The 27,951-nt window shown below is 41.3% G+C and overlaps 1 protein-coding gene across 4 annotated transcripts in view; it reads right to left on the bottom strand.

Moving 5' to 3' along the window:
- Positions 1-27,951, bottom strand: part of STK4 (serine/threonine kinase 4) — a 45,861-nt gene that overhangs the window by 11,497 nt on the left and 6,413 nt on the right. For 3 of the 4 annotated variants that reach the window (XM_048072552.1, XM_013189286.2, XM_066978571.1), the window contains 4 exons: positions 27,308-27,445; positions 26,570-26,698; positions 24,004-24,190; positions 11,559-11,716 (listed from right to left, as the gene is read on the bottom strand). In XM_048072552.1, coding sequence (XP_047928509.1) covers positions 11,559-11,716; positions 24,004-24,190; positions 26,570-26,698; positions 27,308-27,445 — 612 coding nt within the window. Of the gene's footprint in view, positions 1-182; positions 11,471-11,558; positions 11,717-24,003; positions 24,191-26,569; positions 26,699-27,307; positions 27,446-27,951 lie in introns of those variants that run through there. The other variant, XM_066978572.1, reaches the window with a different exon arrangement.

Raw genomic sequence — 27,951 nt, 5'->3', positions numbered from 1 at the left:
GTGTCAGAAAATTCCCAGAGCAGAAACCAATCTTCAGAGGAGCGTAGAGGACATACAGATCTCCCTGGCTGCTCGGGCTGCAGGGACGTACGCACGCGACGAGGACGCAGAGCAGTTGGCCCCGCTGCGAGAACGCCGCACCCCGCAGCGCTGGCATCCCCGCGCTGCCCTGAGCCAGGAGCTGCACTTTGTCATTCCTTTCTGTAATCCCTAAAAGGCTCAAAAAAGTTTGGGTTACTGCCAGCACAACCATATAGCTCCTGCATAGCGTTATTACCCTCAGTAATGTACAGAAATTATATTAAGGAAAAAAAATATATATCCAAAGCTTTACTCATTGATGTGACTAATCATAAAAAGTTTGGTGTTCTGCCTTTTTTTTTTTTTTTTTTTTAAGAGCAATGCATTTTAATCTTCTGAGCTTCAAGATTAAATTTCCTGTTTTTTTTTTTTTTTTAACTTTAGTATGAATTCTAAGTATGAATAGCTTTATTCACTATTCACTTCCACAAACATCCCACATATTGTAGACACAATCTAAACAAGGGGAATGACAAATTGTGTCGGTGTTGTTCTGCAGCACTAAACTTCATGAGGTCCAAACCTTAAGAACCTTTAGGGACTTACAAAGTGGCTGACTAATCCTATGACCACCAAGACAAGTTATCTCACTTCTTTTTTTTTTTTTTTTCCCCAGTAACTGAATTAGAAATCAAGCTAAAAGGTCAGCCTGTCTGGACAAGGGAAAAAAAAATAAGAGCAAAAAAAGAGCATCACTTGCTTATAAAAGACACTTGCTTGCCAGAGATTGGATTAAAGAAAAGCACAGCAGGGCTTTTTTTTTTTTTTTTAAGCTTTTTTTCCCCCCTTCTTCTCTAAGTGGTCATGCTTTAATTTTCTTAAGTAAGAGTACCAAAATACCTCTGAACATGCTAAAATAAATCATTTCACTAGGCTTTGAAGATCCTGCTAGCAGTACAAATCAACTGTAAAGTACGCGGCTGGCCAAGTTGCCTTTTTTTTTCCCCCCTCTTTTAAGAAAAGCGATCTGTCAGAAAGTGCTGATTCCTTTAAAACAAATCAAAATTTCCAGAAACAAAGAAAGTTCTGCTTGGAAGGGTAGGTGGGTCTGTAATAGCATTTCTTTCTTACTCAGACATACCCTTCCCTTCTCTCTCCCTTACTCCTATGGGCTCCACTCACTCATGTATAAAGGATTAATTTATTTCTTCGGGATCACTTATCCCAAGTGAAGTAGAGCACCTGAAGAAGCAGCAGTAAGAACACCTGAAGTAAGAGGAATTCCTTCAAACCGTACTGCTCAATTCCCAGAGCATACTATTACCAAGAGACATGGCTGGACCTGAAATGGCAACCCGTTAGGATTAACGCTAGATCAGAAGGTGAATGCCATCTTCATTGAGAATGTAGCGCGAGAATTTGGCTACTGGAAGACAAAGACATTGGAAAGAAATTCAGAACCCCTGAGAAAAGGTTACTGGGGAAAAAAATGGTAAGACAAGAACAGGTGAAATACTTCTACATATTGCCAACTTGAAATTCTCCACTTTTCCACAAAGATTGGAATGGGCTTAGTAAAAAGAAAAAAAAAAGCATATTGAGACACTATATTAGAAACATTAACTTATCTGAAGACATCACATGCTTAAGTCTGATAGGCACAATAAAGGCTTAAGACAGGCGGATTCATCTTCAGAGATTTAAGACTAAATCATCCATGGTAAATATTAACCTTTATTCAACAAATGTGTTTAATTCGAGTCTTAGTCCCCTAATTTACTTCCTGCTCCAGGAGAGTGGCTGAACAAGGTTTGTTTCCAGCGAGACCACACTGCTGCCTGACCTCGTGTACCCAAAAGCAAGCAAGTCACAAAACACCAGGCTGACAGTGCTCTGCCTCTCCGTCGCTACAGGAGAGGAAACAATATCTGGCAATTTGAATGCAAGGAAGACGGCAAGAGAATTAAATGCTTTGTGCAGTAAGACGGAACTGCAGAGGTTTCAAGGGCGTTTTGAAAATGAACAGCTGCATGACCATGGGAGAGGCTGTCAGCTTTAAAACCAGAGGCATATGTTTGATATCTCAGGGACAAATACTCTTTTAGAGCAGTCCCCTAGTGAATGAACCACCTCCATAAAATCCATGGCACATGAACCTGCATGCTTTGCCATGCAAGGTTTTCCCAAGTGCTCGCTATTACTTAGGCATCTATTTATAATGATCCTGCGTAATGGCAAGGTGCAAAACAAGAAGGAACCAAGCTTTTTTTTTTTTTTTCCAGTTATATTCTTTTCAGACTCTGTGTGCTAAGCTACTCCTTCTCCCCCTTTCTTGAAGGGCAAAGCTTGGGTTTTGAAGTCATCTTGTCACTGGGTATATGAGCTAAGGCAAACCTCCCGGTACACACTGGCTGCTGTAGGCAGCCACGGCTGACTGCAAACTCCATTACTTTCTTTGTTTGAGAGATGGCTCAAATGTGATGGAAATCTCACTGCAGTCCCCTGCTGAGGTAAGAAGGGAGACACCAGTAACTACACGCACCGACCACCACTGGAAATTTGCAACGTGTAGACTTTTCTGTAGGTTTTAGAGTGATATACACAAAAAGGGTGCACAAAGGCAAACGCACCAGCTCCAGAAGTCAGAGCTGGCATCGCTCCTCCACACAGCATGATTTCAGGCACCTGTATGGATGAGGCCCTGGCTACAAAGTACTTGTGGAGGCCAGATGGAGACTTTATCCCGAGACTCCTCCCTTCTGGTCCTGAGACTCAGATGTCCAAGAGACAATCCCAAGCAACTCCAGGCTCCCGATGCAGAGTTTCCAACAGGAGCCCTTTCTGCTAGAGATGAGAGAAACCTGGGCGAACTTGTCTTTTTAAGCTGCATTACCCTTTACAAACATTCTTGCTGACAGATGAGTTGCAAGAAGATTTTAGGAGCATTTCAAATAGATCTCATCTGAGCAGCAATGTTCTTTCTGTAAGGGAGACACTGTGCCAACAACACACCCAGCCTCCAAGACAGATCTGGGGGCATAACAAGGCTCGAACAGGTTTTCTGAAGAATTCAGTATGCTCCGAGAGGCTTCCAACGTCACACCTTCAATTATTAATTCCTCCTCCCTTCCTCCCAGAGCAGGAACACACATTGCAGCCTGACCTTTTAAGCACACAGCGGCAGTGAAACAAATCCAGTGATCAAAGACCCTGGCTGAAACACAGGTAGTCACTTAGTTCATCCACACAACTTTCAGTCAAAGTCTCAGCTGATTAAACACATTAGGAAAGGATAGTCCAGGATGCTGTATTTACAAGTCTGAATGCTTTCGTATGAATTTGATTTCAGGTGACGTTAATTCTGTCTCCATTAAGGGCTGCGACCTAAACAATTGAACACAAACGACAGCAACTCAGTTTGCTTCCCACTCACTGCAAGTTTCATTTGAAAGCTTTATGTCACAGAAAGCCTGCTATATACCAAAAAACCAGCGAAAATGAAATTTCGACAGCAAGTTGTAGCAGTAAGTGCTTTGCAATCAATGTCAGCACGCAGCAAAGTGAAAGCAGGTGGTGAACAATGACCCCGTTATAAAATGGAAGGGAGAAGAAAGCTATTCTCTTCTTGTATCTCTTCAGATACAAGATTCAAGCCAGTGAGCTACCTTTTTCAAACATTGCCAACGAATTCTAAACCCAGACGTATCTTCTGATTTTTTGTTGTTGCTGTTGTTTCTGTCTCAAAGGGATTTATGGAGGTGTGTACGACCTGCACCCACGGAGCTTGCTGTAAATCACACCAGTGGTTTGAAGCAGTCACGAATTTGATGAGGTTTGCAGTGCGGTCGGAGAGTGCCTCCCTCATGCAAACGTTCAATTCAAGACCACTTAACAAACAATAAAGGAGAAGATAAGCAAGCTGTTCCAGAGCTTCTTTTCAAAACGACTGTATGTTTGATTACAAGGTAACAAAATAAACCACCCTTCCTTAATAAAGATGTCACTAGTTAAAAGTATTTGCTGGGAAGAGCATACTAAATATGCTGAAAAGGTAACACTTGAAAGAAGCACAAACAATTAGCAGAGCTTTAAAAATTCCTGGCAGATGGCTGAAAGGAAAAAAGGAAATCCATTTAAGGGACATCAATGTTATAAATCAAGGCAGGTGACATTTAAAACTGTTGAATAAAACATATAAAAAGCTGTCTCTTTGTATAAACCATACTTCACAATAGAGATTACATCTAGGTAACACACTTTACTTCAAGATCTTACTCAATTAGTAGGAGATGCGATTGGGGTATGATTTCAGTTTTGGATGTTAGTAATTGCTTATTCCAGATTGTCTTCTGTTGTCAGAAAAAAATATATTTTTTAATTCAAGTCTAGTCCTCTCAATAAAAAAAATACATGGTCTTAATGCTCTCCCAATGAAAGCAAGCTTATTTTAAATTCAGCACAGCACAAATACCTCAAGTTTGCTTGTTTCCTAGCTAGAAATCTGCCAAAGTTGTGGAGAACATAGGAATATCTATCAGTCATCCCAGATCCGCCTTTATCTCTAAAATTGATGAATACTCTAGCAAATAAGTTCACTTTATGATCAGAGTAAAACTATGTGAATAAATCTCTGCCTGAGAAGTAATTTTTATTCCAGCCACCACTGGGAAAAAGACGGAGATCATAGTAGATGAAGGGGAAAAACTTTTGAACAGAAATGCCCTGAGGATTCACTGGAAGTGTTTGGTCAAATCTTGGAAAAGAATATTATATATATATATAAAAATTTGTTTTTCAAATGTGCACATTCTAAAATATTTTTTCTCTTTAAGTAGAGAGACTTTCTAGAGACTTAGTAACCAGCTCGGATTATTCACTTGAGTAATCTGGATGAGGGAAAAGAGGAACATAAAGATTTGTGCAGAGACACCTTTACCAAGCTACTTAAAGGACAGAGATAAGTAAAAAGGAGATAAAGCTTAGAGGACCACATTAGAAGCAGGAATTATAAAAAGATAAACCACAAAAGGTTACACAACAGCAGCTTACCCACAAAATTCAAGTACTTTCCTCCTAGCACCTGCCGTACCCACATGTCCTCAGCATGCCTTTTGCCTATTGCTAGAAGAGACCCAAAGACCAGTTCCAACAAAACAAGAACCAATTATTTAGTCTGCCGGTGTTTTCAAAGCCTGCAACCGTACAGAAAATTCTCCCAAGTTTTTAATCGATTGACGAAGGACAGACAAAAGGCAGTAAAGGTATAAAGCATCGATGTTAGATTGCTAATAAATGCTATCCAAATGAATGCTCAGAGAAACCAAAGACATTGAATGTTCCAGGTAACTGGTAGACAACAAGCTGTTCACAAGACAGATGACACCTCCACAGACAGAATACAATAAACTAGAGACTCGGGTCATTGTAAAGCAGAACGTGTTTACTGTTATTGATAAGCAATAAATCACCTGCCCTCTAACAGTTCCTCCCTATAAATCACTTCCACTGAAAGAAACGGATGGTTCCAGCACACAGCCGCTCGTCACCGCAGTCCTCAGCTGGGAGAGGGAAGACACGGCACTGAGAGGTCCCCTTTCAACCCGTGGTCACGCTACAGCTGCGCAGGGGAAGCAGCAGGGCGATGCACAGAGCCATACGTACTGCGAGATACCAGCTGCAGTGCTTGCAGAGTCACACCAGGGCTGAGCAGAGCACGGAGCTCCAGTCCGTGTCGGTCGCTGCACCCCTCTGGCTCAGACGCCAGCCTGCAGCGATCCGCTGTGGTTAGCATCCGTACCTGACGTGCGGACGTAGGTTCTGATCTGCAGGCATTGGCAGGTTGGTATCTATCACCAGACTCAAAAACACAACGTGATCCTAATGTGATTTAACGTGCTTCGAAATCTTGAGACTTTCTGTAAACTTTTCAGTAAGAATTTCCTGCTCTTGCTGTCTCAGCGTTAACTAATTTGTCTAAACTGCAAGGAGAATCATAGGATCAGTAGGGTTGGAAAAGCCCTCCAGGATCACCTGGCCCAACCATCCCCCTACCACCACCATCCCCCACTAACCCACGGCCCTAAGCACCACGTCCAGCCTTCCCTTGAACACCCCCATGGATGGTGACTCCACCACCTCCCTGGGCAACCCATCCCAATGCATGACCGCTCTTTCTGAGAAGAAATGTCTCCTCATTTCCAACCTGAGCCTCCCCTGGTGCAACTTGAGGCCCTTCCCTCTAGTCCTATCACTTGTTACCTGTGAGAAGAGGCCGACCCCCAGCTCCCCACACCTTTCTTTCAGGCAGTTGCAGAGAGCAATGAGGTCTCCCCTGAGCCTCCTCTTCTCCAGACAAAACAATTCACATTTTGATTTCATCACAGCCAACAGCCATCAGTTCAACTGAGCAAGGTGAAGATGCTGAAACTAACATGCTTTTCTCTTCTGCTGGTAAAGATGTCAGAAATGTTTGGTGGTTTTGTATTTCGCTTTTTAATCTCTCTTTCCAATGCACCGTTCCAAGCTACTAACAAAATGCACAGAAATGAGGATGTTAATAAAAAACAGTATATCCCAGATGACAGCAGTACAATGAAACCTTTCACTCAGTAAATAGAAAATTATAGTTTTCTTTACTACTTCAGCAAAAAGAATTATACCTTTATTCAGCTAAGAGGAAAGCTTGTTTTCATTGTATGTTATAAAAAAAAAAGGTACAAGCAGTTACTGTTAAAAGCTCTGGCTAGAACCAGATTAAAGACGGGCACAAAATAATTAGTTTCCTATTGGGTAAATATAAATGGACATAATGCTTTCTAAATCTGAAGACTTCAAAGCTATTTAGAGAAGGATGTAGATGCCATACCAATTCCTGCAGTGCAGATAATTCTAAAACTCTGAGATATGAACATACTCCAGAAAACGTACTTTATTAAACTTTAAAAAAATAAATTCCTTGACATTTCCTTTGACAGTTTGCCAGACTGTAGGTTAGCCTCTGAGCAAATTACAACCTGCAGTGTGAAATGCATTCCTGTTGCTCTCTCCGTTGTAGCACTGGCCCCGCTTACCTTCCTGCTCACTGCAGCCCCCAGCAGGACTCTGTGCCAGAAAGAGGAATGCTGCCCAGGGCAGGTCTCTAGATACCCACAGACGCTTCTGGAAGGGAGCTGAAGATGAACTAGTACTGAAAATAGCACTCAGCATGGAAACACAGGACCTGAACCACAGGTTCTCTCGTGGTAGGCTGAAGTGGTGAACCTGCAAACACAGGTCATTGTGACAGCCAGCTTGCACAGAAAGCTGAGATTTGCCACATCTCCTACTCCTGCAAACCTCGGCACTCCCAAGGATATAAATTCATGCTGTTTTTGCAAGGAAAAAAAGTTTTGCTCCAAAGTTTTGCTGCTTCAGTGAGAGATCCTATGAAGGCACACCTTTCTTCACTGAATCAAGGAGTGAAGGAAAAAAAATGAAACTTCTGGCTACTGCTAACTGCGGGAAAAGGAGAGGTCTGAATCAGCAAGACTGAGATGCAAGCAAATCAAGGTCTCATCAAAGCAAGCAGGATATTTCTTAAAAGGGATGCATAAACCTTGCTTCTCTATGTAAGCCTCCTTCCCAGAGCCGCAGCAGCAGGACGAGCCTGCCGGTGCACACAACGACCGCTGATGGCTGTGGCTCTGCACTGAGGTCCCGCAGGTGAAGGGCAGCGCTTTCTGCCCGGCTCCTGGAGCTCTTCCAGGGAGGCACAGGTAGCAGCAGCAGCTACACACAGCACAGAAGCATCTGTACCAATTAAGCTCCTGACAGGCTGCCTTACACAGGTCAGATATACAAGTGCTGGAACCAAAGAAGCTTTGGAGCAAACAGCTTCAACATCTTGTGTGAAGCTGGCAGAAAGACTTGATGTCGTGCGGCACTCTTGCTCTAGCGCGTGTTCTGGTCCTGTTTGACTTCACATCCAAGACACGGATAGGATAACTTGATTAGCAAAGACTCAGTGAAAAAAGAAAAAAAAAAAGAAACTGAACTACAGTTACAGCAAAACCCAAGTTCAACACTACAGGCATTAAAAAACCCCAGCAGAGTCCTGATGGCAAAATTCAAGACTGCCAGGGGCACTACGTGCCACTTACTTTCCCCAGTGAGACTGCATTCATGGGGTAGAACTGAAAATGTCGCAGTATCGTCACAGGTATCACAAGCCATGAATGGCTGGAACCTGATGATTTCCTATTGAAACAGACTTTCAGTAAAATGATTAGTGGTATAATACACAACATTCATGCCTGGATGATCCACAAATACCTGCTGCAATAGGCTTGGCAAGACTGATTTGAAGCAGGGAGAGAATAAAAATAATAATAATAAAGTGATCCCACTTCAGCCACAAGCAATACTGGAATATTTGCCTGCTCAGAGCAGGCTTTAAAAAATACGAAATGAGCCTTTTGTAGTGTCTAAGAGAGGAAACGCTGCACGGTACAGTACTACAGAAAGATTAAAGAGAAAAAACGTATGACGTTGTCTAAACAAATGTTCTAGCATTATTAATTTAAGTTTGTGCAGTAGTATGTGACTAATATTCACTGGCAACATTAAGTTCAACTACAAAAGTTCTGAGATCTGATTATGGCAATTAGGAATTCTACATACAATGCAGCCTGCCCATTAACAGCCTACCCCTGCAGCATTTTCATACCGGAGTTTATTATTTTCCTCCTTTATAGCAAGAATTTCTGCCCATAATTAGTCTTTTGTTTCCATGTTAAATAAATCATAATGTTTTTGAAAACATTTCTGAAGTCAAGCAGGACTAAAATCTTCAGAGATCCTTGTTGAAACCTGAGCGGGGACAAACTTGAACAGCATCAGGCATTGGCTCATCAGCCAGTAATGATTTCTGCCTCAGAAACCCAAGGCTGGAAGCAGAGTGGGTTTATGCCATCTCAGACAACAACCAGGGCATGGCTAGAGCATCACGTTTTGGGGGAATGAAGTTCATCACTTTTTAGTACAGGATCTTTGGGTTTTCAGCTTTGCAATGAACGGGGCTGACTTGAACCAAGCCTTATCTAACGTGACATTGCCATTGTGATATAAATAGCTTCTTATTTGCCTGCTTCAGAGGAACAATTTTAGTCAAGAAAAGGTCAAATGGTTTTACCACAGGGGAAAAGAAGAAAAGAACAAAAATCTTTCGTAATTTAATATTGCCTTTTTTTTTTTTTTTATAAGACAGGAGACTCCAGGTGCTAGCCACATAGGAAGGAGAGGAATACAGAACAGAACTCAAGGCATATTTATCTAGTCTGTAGTAGCACAAAGCAATAATAATTCAATCACTTCTTAAGGCTCAGGAGGAACTAGTATTCACCCAGCATCTCACTGATCTCATCTCTACTCGGAATCCTGCAAACTCTATAGACAAAGCCTGCTCAAACCTATTTGCTTTGGCAGTGCAGAAATAAGTTACAGCTGCACAAGTCTAGGACAGATGTACTTGATATATCCAACGCATACTGTATTTTTTCTTATTCCACAAAGCTTATTGCACTGATGCTTTCAATTACTAAGGATTAATAAACAAGACTTTTACCCAATAGCTAGCCATCAAATTTTAGCTGAACTGGAAAAAATATCCAGTTTTAAGTCTTCGTCTATGTCACATGACGTAAGGTTACTGCTACTAGCCCTCAGATAAGGACTGTACAAACACCCGTGTGTACTATTAGGGTTATTTTCAAGCTTTTTTCTTCTCCTACAAAAAAAGGAAGTGACCAGGTAAGAAGGCAGCTATATTAAAAATTTGCATGCAAGACAGGCTGGTATATTCATAGTAGAAATAGAGAAATACACACAGCTGTCTACAAATTACTACACGAAGGTGACCCAAAGCCCGATTTATTGCTCGTTTTTACGGCTTGCTTTTATTGCTTCCAGCGCACTGGTAATCTATGCACATGGCAATACTTCAGTACTAATGGAAATCAGTAAGCAAGGTCACACGCGTGTCAAACAGTTGCTTTGCACATTCTAAAAATACTCGCAGGTCCTGCTCACTGGAACGGCACAGATCCTTCCCTGCACAGATCCCTCTGCACTGCTCCCTGGCTGCAGCCCGCACCTCGAGCTCGCTGCGTGCTGGGTGGAGTGCATCCTTCTCGCTGGAAGCGAGGGTAAGTGCTACACTCAATAGCAACCAAATTAGGAAGAAAAATAATTACAGCAAATTTCCCCTTGGGCCATCTTCTGCAGACCACAAAAGATTTTTAAGATACTCCAAAGCAGCCTGTCTTTCCTGGGAAATACCACACATCGAAAAATAATTGTTTGTCATTCAATTAAGTTATAGCATGTAAGGTTAATGAGATAAACTAGGCAGCTGGCTCGACCAGAAATGTGTGCTTGTATCACAGACCTGTGATACACAGTCAGTTCACAGGTTATTTTTGCAGAACATGCTTATGCAGTGAGTTTGAGCCTTCAGGCTAAGCATAACGTAGTGCCAAGGACTACAGAAAAAGTGCAGCAGGTCCCCTCAGCTAGCCATTCTTTTCAGTCTAAGCAGCAAAATCATAGAAGCATCAGCAAAGACTACAAAACACAGGCAACAACAACAGTCTTTACAATCCGTACAGCCAGAACAAACAGCTCCTGCTATTGTAGCCTCGAAGTAAAGCATCTCTGCTGCCTCGCGTCGTGACTAGCAGAGGGATCTCGCCTTCTGCAAGGCTTTGTGAAGGTGGAGTGAATCTCACCAATGACTGAGTGCGGCGTGACATGAATCACGGGTAACGTGAACAAACATCAGGAGGGTGTACAATGCACTTAAAGCTGGCAGTGCTTGCACTGAAGTATCATTGAAGGAAAATGCAGTGCGCGGAACAGTGCTCAGCAGAGCACGCATCTTCTAGCATTTTAACTCAAATCAGAAATTTTCCCCTCTTCCAAAAAATTAAATCAGAACATTCCATAAATAATGCAACACAGAAAACTATGGTTTTTCTTCTGACTTCTGAAAATTTCCTGAAAATCTGATGTTCACGTGCTCAGAAAAGATTGAAAATGAAGATTTGGAAAAATAAAGACATGCTTGATATTTACATAGAAACACAAAATGTAGTGTTGAAGCTCAAGAAAAACAAGGAAATTCAAAGGCTGTAATAGTGTTGTGTTTTTTTTTTGGCCAAGCACCCCACATTCAGGATTAGCATTTTTCAACTGCCATCTGTTTTTTTTTTTAATTTTAAATGTGTAAGGCAACTAAGCTTCTACCTTAAGGTCCTCATACTTTTTGTTGTTGTTGTTTGTTTGTTTTTAAGCAAGAACAGCATACAGATAATGTCTGGTTATGATAACTCAGAAATACTTGAAGAAAATGACTTTTTCAAAATGCCCCATCTGAATGCATTAGCAATTAGAATCTCTTCAAGTTTCCATTAGTCTGTCAAAACAAGAAATAATCGTATAGCAGCTCTGACTGAAACTCTTAAAGATTGTCACATTGATTGAATTTCAGAGTATAGACTTACAAATTCATAGTCTCCATCCTGTGGCACTTTCCAATCAGATGAATTTTTTGTCTGGCCAGACACATTCTTCCCAAAGCTATTGATTTGATTCTCCTTCTCTTTCTGCTCAAAATATTCGAGGAATGATGGTTTGGCTGGCTGTATGGTTTCATCCCTCCCTGGAAATACAAAAGAAAAAATAAAAAAACAGTTATTTTTTAAAATATACTTTCAGTTATACTGCCTTACATCATGCCCAAAAGTGAGTTCATCTTTTCAGCACATACTAAATCATGTAACACTGGTAACGTACTATTTTTCAGCAGCTTTTCAAACATAAAGCTATTCCTGAGTGTCCAGAAGCGGAGCAGGAAAGCTCAAAGCCCACCAGAGAAGCGAAGGCACTGCTGGAGGCACTAGGCTGTAATCCGTCCTTCGCAGCAAACTACCAGGTAGCCAGGCTTCGTGAGCTGCATGCTACAGGTGAACTGCTCCCAGCTGCAGCTGTTCTTTCATCCCAGCCGGGCTGCAGGCATTCGCAGAACACGCCAAGTTCTAAAACCAAACAGGATCACTTTACAAGCAGAAACTCACCTTTATATTTATGAATGGAATGGTACAAAAAACAGGCTTTCAAAGGCCACGTTTGCCAAACAAATTTCATAATTTGTCTCGGGTAGGAGTAGTTAAAGTCTACACTTCTCGGGCAGAAAGGATTAATTAGTTTGCTAAGCTGTTTTCTTTTTATAAACAGTAAGCTATCAAGTTGACTGTCCTGGTTTTCGTTCTGTAAGTTAATTCCTCTGTACACAATTTCTTACTGCATTACTTGAATAAGCCACAAATATAGAGTAACCATTCAATTTTAGACCATGTTTAAGAAACTTGTCGCAATAAGAAATAAGTAAAGATACAAAGGGAGATAGGGGAGTCTCAGTAACCTGAATACAAATGCCTTGATTTTCAGGAGGAGGCCTCCTGAGCACCATTCTCAGTGACAGAGTTCACTCAGACAGCAGAAGTAAGATACAGCCACAAAGCTTCAGCACAACTAGATTTACACAACTCTAGTTTTTTCTCTAGAACTACCACGAGTGCAACAACGGGAAGAGCGCTGCTGGCCCACTAAAAGCAACGAGCAGTAACACTACAGTCCCACAGGTAAGCAGGAACGTCATGCGGTTGGTGGGATTATGGATACCAGCACTAACTCTTCCCATCTTCCTTCAGCCTTCACACCACCCGAATCTCTGCTCGTGTCGTTTAAGTGCCATTACACCACACGAATCAAGCGAACGGGCTTCCACGGCTGAAGGCAGAAAGGCCCGACCCTACGTTCAGAGATGGCGGCGCCTCCCCGCTGTGTGGGCCCGGTGGGTGCCAGGAGCGGCGCCGGCCTCGGCTGCAGGGCACAAAGCAGCACGAGGTGAGGGGGGATGATGCTGATTCCAGGCAGAGACAGGATAAAAGCCAATACGGGAAGAGAAGACAGCATTTAAGATCACAGAGAATCGAGACTGAAGGACCTTCAGCATTTCCACAGGGGGATTTCTTTACTAGCTCAGCTGGCACAGCATCAAACGCTGCCCAGACTACACTCACCTAAAACCGGCCTGCGAGCTGCAGCGAGCATCTCGTGGTCTCGATCTGAACGAAAAGGCAGGCTAGCACAGAAAATATGTTTTAACGGTGGTGCACCACAAGACCACAACAGCTGCAAATGCAGTTAAAGACTACTTATAAGTTAATGCCACTGGGCTGCTCTTCGTAATAAAATGCCTCGCAAAAACCTGTCAGCGTAATCGAAAGCGAGCACTGTGACAATACCGAGTGAAATGGTTTAGTTCCCATAAAATATGGTTCTCTAGACAGTGGAGTAGGTCCACCATACTTAAAACATGTATTTGGCCAATGCAGAAACCATTGTTTTTGGAAAGCAGGATCGGGAATCAGCACCCACACAACACTTTTCACCCAACAGTTATCCTAGGATAACTAGTGTTAACTAGGATATCCTAGTGTTAACCGAACGTGGCATCCACATCGCCAAACACGCACCTCACTCTGGGCTGGGAAATAAGTTCCCTGTCGAATGCCATACAGCTGAAATAAATCTGATCTGTCCGGCAGGCAGACAACCACAAGTTTAGAGCTGCGGACTTACACAGGGAAAACAAAGCGGTCCCGAGTGGTTCGCTAGCTCTGCCTGACGCAGAGAGTCTCCCCTCAGGGTGTGCACAAAGTTGATCACAAAGAGGACTCCCGGATTCTAAGGCACTTGGCAGTGCCTTCCCCTTGAAAAAATAAAATAAAATAGCTACTCTGGAAACCCATTAAGATTTAATCACAGAATATTATTCTTGAACGTAAAATCGCCATCCAGTGATGCAGAACTTCACAGGCAGACTCTGCCCGATCCTCAGACAAGTGTACAAATTCCTCAGTCAGCTATTAGATAACTGAGGAATTTATTTTTCTACATGTTAAAGGGGACAAATTTCTGCAAAGTGCGACAACTCTTGGCAGGACATTTGGGTTGTGATACCGAGAGAAGCTGGGTTCTACACACTCCAAACATCACGATGAATCTTGAAAGAGCACTGCATCCTACTGCCTTCAAGGGTCGGCTGAAAGCTCAGGCACAAACCAAGATGCTTAATCTTTTGCACCATAAAAAGCAGGAGCAAAGGCAAATCATTCTACCCCCGGCAGTAGTTCCCTTAAAAAAAAAATCACACCAAAACACCAGCTAATACAGAATTAGTTCAAGAAAGACATCTTCAGACAGAGACTGCGTGAAGGTCAGTCAGGAAATATCTGTGAAGGGGAGAACAGATTTGCTATTGGGAATAATTACTGAAATACAATAGCAATCCAATTACAGCTAAGTGATAAAACATTTATTTAGAATGAAGTAAATACACCACTTGCATTCTGTTGCAGTCCAGCCTGTTTGAAGCAGGGGATAAGTTGTTCATGTTATGGCCAATCGTGGCAATGTTTAACACTGACAAATTTTGTAAAAATAAATGAATTCCTACCTAGGCTAATCTATACACAGCTTGCGGAGCGATAGCTTAGGTCTCAAATTGAATCCTGGCTTCCTAGATAAAAAGGCATCTAAATTAAGCTTGCACTGTATGTTTTGAAAACAATTGTTTGCACAGGAGAATCTGAAAGCAAATGCTTCACACAGATGACAGTGGCTAACTCATTTTCTTTAAGACTGTTCACTTGTACCAGAGAGTAATTGTCTCACTTAATCACACGCGTTTCCCCACATTTTGTATTTTACCAACAGCTGCAATACTTGTAAATGTCATCTATTGAACAACCTATTGCAGCGTGAGCAAATTATCAAAAGCCATATCCAGCCACCGTAGGCCTTTTGAGCACATGCTACAATCTACATTCAATTTTGGCCACTGATTTTAGCACGTTTATAGACATCCACATCTAAAGTTACATTTAAAAAAAAAAAAAAAGAAGTTACTGACAAAGAACGGAAAAAGATAATACACAATGGAAAAGATCTAGAATACAGATCAAAATATCTGAAATTTTAGCTGCTGTTCTGATCTCAGCTGGGGTACATATACAGCGAGACTGACAGAAACGCTCCTGGAGACGGAAACGCATTACCCAAAATCAATTATCATCCCAGCACGACTGGGTTTCTTTTTGTCAGTCTTGGCACTTAAAGCAGCGTCATCTTTCCGAAGATGATCTGCTATTAATTCAACGCAAGAGTCACACCACTATGTCTTTAAGATTTTGATAACAGGCAGCCGAAGACAAAAATCGATCAGTGCTATTTGCAGAATCAGGTGCTGCTGAGATGACACGGCACTAAGCTGCTCTGTGCCAAAAAGCATTTAAGTTCCCAGGTTTATCGGGTTAGACTAAAATACAAATATTTGACAGAAAGTGAGATCACAGCTGTGGCAGAGATAAGCCTTTTATTAGAAGGTCACCCTGCAGTGACAAGAAAAGGTTCCGAAACGAACGCGTGGAGAACCCTAAGAGTTGCTTATAGGGTTGAGCCACGAGAGCTCTCTGAAGCTGTTAATGGCCTACCACGGGGACGTGCGGTCATCTTTTAGGAGCTGTATTAATTACACAAATGGAACGCCACGGCTCTGCTGGAGCTGCTCCAGCTGACTGCAGAACTGCAGGTCTGGGCTAGCCGCACAGAGCAGCAGGAGCTCACAGGGCCACTCGTACTTTGGCCTTGCGGTAAAGGACAAGCCCTCTGCAGAGACCTCCCAAGTGCTGCCCAGCGCAAATTCATGTTCAGAAAACTCTAAGAAAAACATCAACATCATTATGGGTGAAATAGAAAAGATGTGAAACTGGTGGGCCCAAATAAATGGTGAACCACAGATATCTCCTTGTATTGTGACACAATTTTAAAGCAGCACTGTGCTCAGCTTACTACTGATTTCAGTACTGCAGAGCCACGTCCAGCCACATGCACCACACACACTGGGACAGCCCTTAACCAACGAAGAGCCCAGACAAGCCAAAAGATCATGCTGGGCACTGCAAGAAGCCAGCAAGGCAGCATCAGCAAACAGCCAGTGGCCTCGGCATACCTGATCCTCTCCTTTGCCAGGCTACAGCAAGGACAAGTTTTAAGGAATGTGAGAAAACTCTAACAACAAATGTCCTTCCTCCCAAAAAATCACCTGCCTGAACTCGAGGGAAGGGATGAGATCAGTCTTAGAGGCTGATTGCAGCACAGAGACCTCCTCACACCGAGCAAGAGAGGACAAAGGGGGTGTGGAGAGCCTTCAAGGCATTTATACTTCCCTATGATGCTGCAGAGAAAAGGGGAATGATAAAGAAGAAACAGCACAGCCAGTCACACCAGCACAAGATTTAGCTTGTTCTTCCACCAGTAAAGAATGTCACTGAAAGCAAATCATTCGGTATCATCTAGTCCCAGAAATCAAAGCAACTCATTTGGTTGATTTTGTCAAATTAGCTCTCACGACTGAAAATTTTCAGAAGTTCATGAACTTCAAAGGAAACCTTCAAAAGGGAAGTGGAACTTGCACAACCTCTCTATCTAACTGAAGGAGCTTGCTGAGTAATGAAACTATAATTTCTGCTTTTCTAAGATTATTCTTCTCTACTCGACAGCAGAAGAATCCTTGTTTTGTGATTTTTCCTCTTCAAAGCGATTGCTATCATCGAGCCAGGGTGAGCTCTAGAATCACAGAGCCTGTCACGAGAAAGAAACAACCTCAGGAGCACGTTTTGTGTGCTCCTTACTCCAGTCACTTAAGTTAATACAGTGTTATTTAAAATACCTATTCTTGAAGCCACGGTGAGAGATTTCCTCCCTTCTCTCACAAAAATTGGAGCTACACCGGTGACTGGGAGCAGTCGGATCACACTACAAACATGTTTGAACTACGGCTGCATCTAGCAGTAGATTTTAAGAACCAGCAGCCATACCAGATTGGGTAAGGGGAACATTCATCTACGAAGAAGGTAATTTAAATCAACAACCATGAAGTGATGAATTACTACACTAGCAATATCACATTAAAAAAAATCAGACACTTGGTACAAGAATACAAATTTGTCAGGATTCCAGGAAGCTGCAATCTTTAGGAAGGCAACTGTCCTCGGCTTTGGAAGATACCTGCATTTTAAGAGGATTTCAGGAGCAACAAGATCACATTTTTTTCAAATCGACTCACTTGTGCTAGGAAAGAATTATGAATGCCCTAAGCAAAGCTCAGGGAGATCCACCCCTATGAGCAGGAGCTCCAAACCAAGCTCTGCAGAGGCACGGTGAGCACTCATGTTAACCCTAAAGTAAGCACCACCATTGCTGCCTTTTGTCAGACATAAGGCCAGAGAGGGTCCCCTGGGAGAAGCAGTTTCTGCTGTCATATACAAAATTATAGAGTCCTTTTCACTGAGGGATCAAGAGCCATTGTAAAGCAACTGTTTTGTTTTGTCCTTGCTGTCGACAGGCTTGCTGTTCCGCTAGAGCCATAAACCCTCTCACCTTCGGTCTAAAGTTTATTGCTAGCTTGTGTACTTGCACTTGTTCTCGAGAGAGCCTCAGCTCTCAGGCGTTCAAAACGTTAGTCTCTACACTACTCACCCACCCCTCCTTGCCTTTTTTTTTTTTTTTTTTATAGTTCTTGTACCTATTTTCATCCTTCATTTTGGTGGTTTAAATAAACAGAGATCTTCCACTGACTCTCATTTAACAAGCTTAGTCCCCAGTAATCTTCATAAAGTTCCCCTCTGCCTGCTTTAGTTTGAATTATGTAACTCTAAGACTCAAATTGCTCATGTATTTAGGATGCACAAAACAGTACCCGATGATTATGTGCAAGCAACACTTCATTAATATTAAAATTTCAAATGGAACCGTAGTTTTATTTGCTTCAGGCTATTTCTCTGAGATCACAGATGAACTTTAACAGCTGGACAGCATAATTTGTACAGTATGAACAGGACTGAGTCATTTTATACAGCAGAGCAGAGAGATGCCAATTTATTCAACCAGAGCAAAAAGTGCTCCATCATTAATGAATTCAACTCATGGCAACAGAAGCTGAGATTTCCTCACATTAAAAGCAGACCACATAACGCTTGGTACATACTGAAGATTATGAGGACGAGACTTCCCATAATTACAGCCTATCTCAAATTAAATCAAAGCAGAACATGCCTGACAGGTCCTGCTATTAAGAAGGAGCTCCTAAATGACCACCAAAATCAATGCTGGGTATCCTAACTAATCCTCTTTTAATGAACGTGAGGCATCGGAGACATCGAAGGAAGAGCACCAGCACTCATCCGAAGCTGTGGTCTATGTAATTGAGGACTCGTTCTGAAAGGGGAGGAAATCCTCACAGTAACGAAAGCCATTAAAGACCAGATTGCCTCGTTTTGGAGATCTAATGTTTCTTCTCCATAAAAATTCAAAAAAGATTATGAACTTATAGCAGCTTTCTCCCTCCATCACAGACTTTCAGGACACCTGTCTTTCACCTCATTTGCTTGAGCTGCTAATTTAGTCCAGCAGCGAACCACATTACGTGACACAGGCTGTGAGATGTGAAGGTGCACAAAGCAAGAAGTGAACGTTTCATATCCTGCATCATCTGGCTCAGGTTCTGGAGAACTGGAATGAGAAACAACCTCAGTGATGGGGCTGCACTCGTCGGGTCCTGCATGCTGTGGGCACCAGCTCAGGCTCCCAAAATGGCACATAACCAAGTAAGCATTTGCTAACACCCTCTCTATTCATCACCTGGAAACTCTTTTGCCTGTCTAGAGAGAACAGAAAGCAACATGGCAATGAACATTTTTTTCCCTGAAGCTCAAAGGACTGCTGGTAAAATGAATTTGGTTTCAAACTTCTGTGATTAAGAAATTTAACAATTTATAGAGGGATTATTTCCTGATCAGGATTATTTCCTGATCAGCTTTCTCTGTGCTTTATTTTGATCCAGTAGGAAGCGCGTTTATTCTCAGAAAAGACAGGTAGGCCACAGTCTGCCCGTATGTGTAAATATCTATGCACATGGGACAGCCACACTGCTACCCCATCTTCTGGTTGAGTCTCCTGAAACATATTGCCTCCTGGATGCTATTCAGTACTCCGTTAGTCATACTTCTCATCTTGCTCAAGAAAAAATCCTCTCTGCTTCCTAACCCCCCCCCACCACAACACAGGAGTGCCTTATAATAAGCTGTAAGGAACAGCAAAAACAGCTCTGTTAAACACATACATCTCTTTCTCCAATTTCAGCATCTCTGAAAATATAAATATTAACAGACCATTAGCTTCGTCTTAGAGCTCTGGCAAATACTCATGGCAATTGAAGATGGACAAGCATCCAGCTTAGATCCCAGAGTTAACCCCCCTTCATGCTCCTTTGGTTTGCACATAACCGCTGTTCTAAATGCTAAGACACCACACAGAAGTCCAGTAGTCTACCACTACTCAAGTGAAGGGGAAAAAAAAGCAACAGGAAAAAAAAACAACAAAATGACAATACGTACAATTCCTCCCATTGATCAAAAATACTGTCCTTATGTCCACACAACTCGATATTCCTGAACAAACCAGGCTAGCTGCTGTTTATGTAAAGTTTGCCAGCAAGCCTGTTATTAAGATAAAAGTCAAAAAAAAAAAAAAAAGAAAAAGAATAGAACAGATGGGAGACTTATCTGTGAGATTCATATTCTCCACAATTCAAGAGTGGCAGTATAATGCTTCTTACAGTCAGAGGAGAATTCAATCAATGTAGGTGTTTCTATAAACAGTGCGTTATTTAAATGCATAACACGAAGAATGTTTTATGGTTCAATTACACCTAAATGGACCCATTTATTTTAAACACAAAACTGTACCACTGGACATTAATAACGCTAAGGAGTAAGAAGCTGCTATTCCTACAGGGAAAAAACAGAAGGCAAACACATCCGATGCCTTTGATAAAACGTGGAGCTATTCTCTCCAATACCTGCATTATCGATTTGGATAACATGCATCTACACGAGCTCAGGCAACCACTGACGTTAAACCACCTATAGCTATCTCAGCTACATACCAGCCATATTTTATTCAATTATAACATTAATGCAATCACACAAACCTTCTACCATCCACATTCACTCTCCTGTTTAAGTTACTGCTTTACATGAACAAGTACAGCTTAATTACTAGGGGGGAAAAAAGTTTCCAGAATCTTGTCAGTGACACTGCTCTGGTTTAAGTTCAATTATCAGCCGCTGTGTGCCTCACAAACACTCCAAGACTCACACGCTTACTCTGAATCTTTTTTTCTAATAGGAAATGGCCAAGTCTGCATCTCAGCTCATTTGACTTTCAATGAAATCCAATCTCCTCTTGAAAAGAAAAATATCTTTTAAAAACGACCCAACAACCAAGCTTACCAGTGCGAAGATGGTAAAAGCGTTACAGAACCAAGACCACCCCTAACTTTATTCTAAGAATTGAACTTAGTTTGTGAACGTTCAAAACAGAAAATTCAATTAAGAATTTTCACCTGCACGTTGCATTATCAAGGCGACAGTGCCACCAGAGCTTCTGGTCTCTCCCCGCACCAGATGCTCGACAGAACGTGTGCCACATTAATAAAAAACCCCACACCCACAATTCTTCCACCCTCTCCTAATCCCTCATTCATCTCAACCCAGAAAACAGACAGCCCAGCTCCCATCACTGCTGACAGTTCCACATTCTCCAGTGTTATTTCAGGCTTCAAAAAGGAAGAGAAACTTTAACACAGAAAATAGGGCAGATTCAAGTACTAGACAAACTAGATCCTATTTCACTTGGATCTGATCGTATTACAGTCCAAGGAAGGCAATGTGTTTATCTGCTTTATTATAAAATTATGTTCCACTCTTTAAATTGAAAAGACAAACTCCTGCCAAGTTTCCAATGTCTAAAGACCTACAGCAAATTAAGCAGAAAGAGCAAGGAAGAGTAAAATATATATATATTAATGTATATATGTGGCAGTATTTACTAGCACAATAAACACTATATATTCTCATACAGAGTAATTTAAAAAGATGATTGCAGACATATTCACAGCTCAAAAGTTACTCCAGCTCCCGACCACAATGGAAATGTCTGTTACCACAAGCGCTTGTTCATCTACAGTCCTTCAACTACTTCCAAAGTTTTCATGGAAGAGCTGAACTGCAATCTGTAAGTAATCCGTTAGCTATCAATCTGTAAGTAAAATGTGTCACGGCACAATTTACTATCTGCAGTTTCATGCAATCACTGGAGTGCTTTCAAAATGCATAGCACAATGTCATAGTGACATTTTTAATGCTGCCTGAATATTTATATTGAGTGTCCAGAGAAAAGCCAAGCAAATGGAAGAATTTAAGCAAACAGAATTACAGCTCTGTTGACTACAAAACTAACAAAACTTTCCCCTACAATTTAAAATACTAGGGTCTCCTCTGGGCCTGAAAAGTCATGAGCTGATTTAAGCAAGAATCACCTTCAGGGCTGTGAAAACTTGTTTGTTTGAGATTTCTAAGACAAGCCTATCTAAAGCAACACATTTCAATGCCTCATAAATATTTTTTACATTACAAAAATAAAGTGAAAGCAAACGGTTGAACACATGGATTTATTTATTTACTTAAATTAGGTGGAAGAGCTAGATTACCAGCTCAGAAGCTTGTCATTAAACAGCCCTAGCCACCTCGGAAAGCTAAATTCTCCTACTAATACCACGCAAGAAAAATCTGTACTTCTTTATTGACTTAAAGCAGGTTTTATTGTGAGTCATAACACAAGCTGCCAAGTGAAACACAGACTTCTTTAAAAATATGAAACAATGAAGCTTCTTCAAACTCAGCAGCTTCCGAACGCCACCATAACTTTTACGTTGAGGATTACAAAAACTTGCTCCAGACAGCTCTGCAGCAGACAGATGAGCTTTGCAGTTAAATCAATTTAACTGCTTGTTAAGCAAGTATGAACATGGAAATGTCGGACAGATGGAGCTAAAGGCAATTCACACAAAGGGCATTTGCAAGCTGCTAAAAGACACTGTCCAAGAAACAATCACAGAACTTCTCCGTGTGGAAGCAAGAATTTTAGCGTTATTCTGCTGCGGAAGAAGTAGAAGAAGGTGTTACGAAAAAGTTACGTTTTAATTTGGTACAATCACTTTCACTGACGCTTAATTTTTTGTAATCGAGTTACAAGTTATAAAAGCACAGCTCAGTGCTGGGCGCAGCTGGGTTTCACTAGACACTGCTGTGCAGAACCTCTCACCAGGGACGTGGTACCAGTGTCGGGCATCACTTGCTCCTGGGATCTCAAAAAGCCTCCTCCAGAAGGCAGAGCTGCTCAAGCGCTTCCACCGCATGCCTGGCTTTGAACACTGGTACGCAGGAGTAGTTGAATTACAGTGCTTTAAAGAAGGATGAAGTCTGAAGTCTAAGGGGGTTAAAAGAAAAACTCAACTTTCTAGTCACAGCTCCAGATTTCTCAGAGCTTGTTCTGGAGCTCCCTCGTGAGGCTAGATGCTACACTATGTAAGCATCATCATTGCTACAATACATAACTGCAATGTCTTCGTAACCGATTCTGCTCAAAATGAGAGTATGTCCTTGTAAAAGAGATTATCGGAGGTGTCTCCTCAAAACGCTGTACACTAGCTCAAAGAGAGAAGCAGAGCTTTTGAGCTACAAGCACTGCAATCTCACAAAGACGGGGAGAAGACAAACACCCATTAAACAGAGGGAGATAAATCCAAGTGGTGCTTCACTTACACAGCTTTGATAGCCGGTACAGGGGCACCACTGACGATAATACCTCTGTCATTACAAATCCTGACATGGAACAGCACAAACTGTTTCTATGTATAAAGAAACAGCCACTTTGTTTGACTGAAGGCTGGTAACACACCCCACTCTCTTTGGGTGACCTATTAAGTTACTCTGAGTATCCACCTGCCTCCTGCTAGTTACTCCACAAAACCTGATGGCATTACTCCATTGTCCTTGTTGCCACAAGCTGCTACATGCGCTGACACCTCCATTTCTAAGACATTTCTACAGGGCTGAATCAGTGTTTGCCAAAGTTTGCAAAATTCTTTAAACAGGTTCCACTGAAATTTCACTGCTAGTGGAAAGCAGGATCCTTCCACAAGCTCTAGAGGGCCCCCGCATGGAAGAAGGTTTCAATGCAAGATTTCCTGATAAAAGGATTTTTCCCACACTCGTGGTGAGAATTTTTATTTCTTCCACAATAGCTAAAGCTTAAAAATGAGATAGCCAAAGAAGCCTTTGGAAATAGCACAAAAGCCAAAAGAACAAGCCTTGCCTATGACAATCATATTTTACTGCTGCCAAGCCCCCACTCAGCACTTTCCTCAGTCCTTGAACAAACATCCATGCTGGCCAGCTGAGTCATCTATGACTACCTCTGCCTTGATACTGTTGAGATTACCAATTCTGCAGGAACACATTTCTATGAGAATTCATAATTGAGACAAGATTTCTTTGTTCTTGTTATGCTTTTCCAAGGAGATTCTCATCATCATCTCATTAATCCAAGAAATACTCTCAACCTTTTTCCAAGTCATGCTCTTAGGTCTTGCACAGACTATCAGCAATCAAAGTCACATCACGTTAAATATTACTTCCTACAATAGGGCTTGTAGTTTTAGTAAGATTTTCTATTTTAGCGTGGAACGGATTTCAACCTGAGTGTCTCAGAACAGCCACACAGTTTATTTGGTTGTCCTTACTGAACCTGTCCTTAGCAACACTAAAAAAAGCATGAAGTCTAGAGATGCTGGCTCTTCCCACTGCATGCCTTGCTGTGTTTGCGATGTGTAAGATATCTGTCATTTCATAAGTGAAGCCCTTTACGTGTTGCATCGATTTCCCAGTAATTTTGTAGAAGTTAAAGATGTGTTCTTACTTTTCATGGTGCCCTCCTCTTCTTCCTCCTCTGCGTTTACGACCATTGTACCCAGCTGGGATTCCAAGGTGCCATCAAGTTCTATCATCGTATTGGCTCCATCACCCAGTGTGCTGACAGCTCTTATGGTACTGGTTTCATCTCCACTCGCCCTCACCATAGTACCTGAATCAGTTTCATCTTCCTCCTGTACAAAGATGTCATAAATACATTTTTATTGATGATGGTCAAATCCTGTGAAGAGTGGCTGTATTCAAGGATACTAGCAAATCTTAATAATTCAGAGATTTTGACAAATATACATGGAAACCAGTGACATTTTGGTTTATGCATGTAGATAAATAAGAGAGCACGTAAACAATCAGCAGAGACGTCTCAATACAACCAGTATCTCATTCCTGACCTGGTGACCTGTCCCTAAGTAGATTACAATACTCATTCAGTCATTTATGTTTCTATTCATGCTGCCAGTTATACCAGTTGACCTAAAACCCCTATCTCAAGTGATATAGTTCACCAAATTATGAGTTATTAGACTGCAACGGTTCTAAGTCTGTAGTGCACATGACTCACCAAAGGAAAGTGATTAGCCTATATTTCAGAACTCTGACTTCAACATTTGGGCAGTTTTACTCCTATAACATTCAGAAGCACTGAAGAAAACTGAAAAAAATTTGCAGATCTTTAAATGAAATAAGTTATCAAAGTCCAGTCTTTTTTCTTTTTCAGATAAAAATGGTTTCTTATTCTTCTATTTGTTAACAGATAATTGATATTGTAGAAATTTGAACTAATGCTGTCACAGGTCAGGAGGCAGAATATTTAAGAAAACACAAACTTCTGAAATAAATCCTGGTAGGACAGCTTTTTGGAAGATACCTACATTGGTCAGAGCAAGTAGTTTTGCTAGGCTGTGTCCCTCGGTATCAATTATGACTAGAATTTCATGAAGAGTGAGGTCAGAATTACTACAATCTATTTAGTTTCCTGGAAATGTGCACCTGGCATCCCACAACAGCAATAGAAATCACCTTCTAGGTTTAGAGCTGTGCTACTTATTAAATCTCGCAAAAAGTTTCTAGGCAGCTCACCTTGGAGCTACATATTAAAAAAAAAAAAAAAATAAAATAAAAAATAAAAATAAAAAAAATAATAAAAAATAAAAAATAATAAATAAAAAAGCAAATGTTTTGTTGTAAGTACAAAGCTCATGGCTCTTTAATCTATATGTGACCATGGCCTTACTGGCCTGAATTAGCGCTAGAGGAAATACACAGGTCTAGCCCAAGAAGCCGTAATATTCCATTTCCATGTCATTATCAGAAAAAGTACACCCTTCCACGTTCTGCTGTTGTATGCCTTTTCTTTGCACTGTCGAGCATGCCTATATAATTAACTTCCCACTCTCAAAACGAATAGCAAGAGGAGGAAAAAAACTACACAAGATCTTAATGGAGGAAAAGTATATTTTATGTGGAGATGAGTGGGTGATAGGATGCGTTAAATTCCTTTGCTACACATCATTTAACAGAACAACAGCAGAAATTTCCATAGCACTTGGGAAGCGCTTGAGAACACTTTTCTGCTAGCAGGCACAGAATACAGAAGCTTCAGGAAAACACACACACCCTGACAGAGACCACTCAGCTCCACTACAGAGACACCATCTCTCAGCAACAAGACCCCAGACTAGTCAGAAACGAAGGGGAGAGGGTAGGGACAACACTCTTAGAGCCAACATCATGGCAAGGCGACCGATAAAATTACTTCCACACTGAATAAATATGCAGTCCTAAACTGGAAAACCAGATGAACAATGTATTCGATCTGTTTTACTGTGCAACATGCTATTCATGTCCAACCTCTGAAAAGGACTGCGGCATACAATGCCTTCTGTTGCCCATTTCATTTACCCAGATTGAAGCAAGCAGAGGCTCAAGAAAAAAAAAAAAAAAAGCTTTCAACATGCTTTCCATATTCACATGCTGTAACCATTGAACCAAGGCACCCAGGACGTAAATTCACAGCAATTCCCTCAACACTTGTCATGCCCTCACCTCATATTTCTGTCGGTTGTTCTTGCATAGTAGAAAGTTTCTATATGGGGGGTTCTAAAGCACAACAATAGTAAAACAGCATAACATACTCACAGCATAGTGTATCACAGATATTGTTTTATACTAGCAGAGCAGTCTAAGACCTCAATCTACAATAAAAAGTTTTCATTACTTCATAAAGAATATTATCCAATTATGAACCTATATTAAAGTCTTGCATATGCTACTATATAATCACATTCAATCGCAAGTCTTTAGCTACACTTTGAGCTAATTAAGTAAGCTAAATATTAGGTGGGACATGCTGACTGTCCCACTCAAACGCAAAGCTTGAGCAGAGTTCAAGCATCAGGTTAAGGAGTCATAAAGTAGAAAATTCAAGAACTAAGTCAAATCCATGGACAATTGAACAAAATACTGAAGAAAAAAAAAACAAAAAAAGCAGCAGCTAAGCATTATGCAAGGACTGAGATATTGAACCTCATATACTATTGCTACTAAATACTCACCGAATTTTCTTCATCTTCTTGATCTAGTTCACGCTGTTGTGCTTCTTGACGTTTTAGCTTGATATCCATTGCTTCATTAATCAAATCTCGCAGAATTGACACTCCTTTGGCACTTTTAACAAATGGGTGCTGCAAGATATATTAAAAGTTAGTAAGCGCTGCACCTGAACCAACGTATACCAGTAGACACTGCTACAATGGCCCACTTCCAATCAAAATCAAGGCTTAACTCAATACCTTACTAAAATAAAATCAAAAAAAATCAAATATTCCTGTATAACACAAGAGGGAGCCCTCCTACCCAAACAAGATCCCACTCTAAAGGCACTTACTGCTGTGAAACATTGGGCTCATTCCCCTCCCACAAACCCTACTTATTCCTTAACAGCTTAGCTGTATACAGCCAGTTTCATAGATCGCCATGCCTATACCATTCTGAGCAATTACATTCATTTGTGCCTCTCCTTTTTAGTGTTTTAAGAGACAGTCACTTGGCAGTGCCGATGAGAATTTGAAGGCAAAATAAAAACCTCCAGAAAGATAGGAAGCTGAAATCAGACCAGTTCTTGGGGAAGAACTGAAAAGTTGAAGTTGGCTATAAATTTAATCAGACATTAGTGAAATCTGTAGTGCATGGGATCCCCCAAGAAATGAGACCAACATCTCAACAGGCACAGCGCTGCCTACACTAGCGGCCTTCTCTAGAGTTTATGTTCTTGCAAGGAAAGGCAGACAGACCTGCAGAAGCTGCGTAGCGGTGGCACGCTGCTCGGGGCTCTTGACAAGACACTGTTTCACAAAATCCGTGAAATTGTCTGACCAGATCTCTGGTTTCCGGAATGTTGGAGGCGGATTGGTAGGAATCATGAAAATTGCCTGTAAACAGAAGAATATTCCAGATTTCCAAACGAAGTTTAAAACTTCCTAGCATAAACACACACAGATATACACAGGTGCTAAAGAACGACTGACACTTTGAGTTTGCTGCTTCTGAAGAGTTTATACCAATATTATACATAAATTTGCTCAGAAGGGACACGGAGCAACAAATCAAACTTTTCTCACTAGGTGCTTACACTTCTGTCTGACCCATTATATGCTTCAAGAGGCACGAATCTGCCATTTTTAAGTCTTAAAAAAATGTGCTTGCATGCAAAAAAAATAACTCTGGAGAATATATAGTTGAAAATATGTTTCTTCACACCCAACACAGGGAGATGCAGCTATGTCTTGACAGAACAGGACCATGATTTTCCTTTCCATGCAGGTTCTCCCTCTCAAAGAACCGTTTTTCATTTAATCTACAGCACAAACAACTGACAGAAAATAACTCATTTTCTGTAAACTAAAAGCAAGATGGCATGTTGGCATTTTATTCAGCC

The sequence above is a fragment of the Anser cygnoides genome, chromosome 16, assembly GCF_040182565.1.
Source record: "Anser cygnoides isolate HZ-2024a breed goose chromosome 16, Taihu_goose_T2T_genome, whole genome shotgun sequence".
NCBI lineage: Eukaryota > Metazoa > Chordata > Aves > Anseriformes > Anatidae > Anser > Anser cygnoides.
Note: the sequence above shows the minus strand (reverse complement) of the source record. Positions and strands in the feature narration are given on the sequence as shown.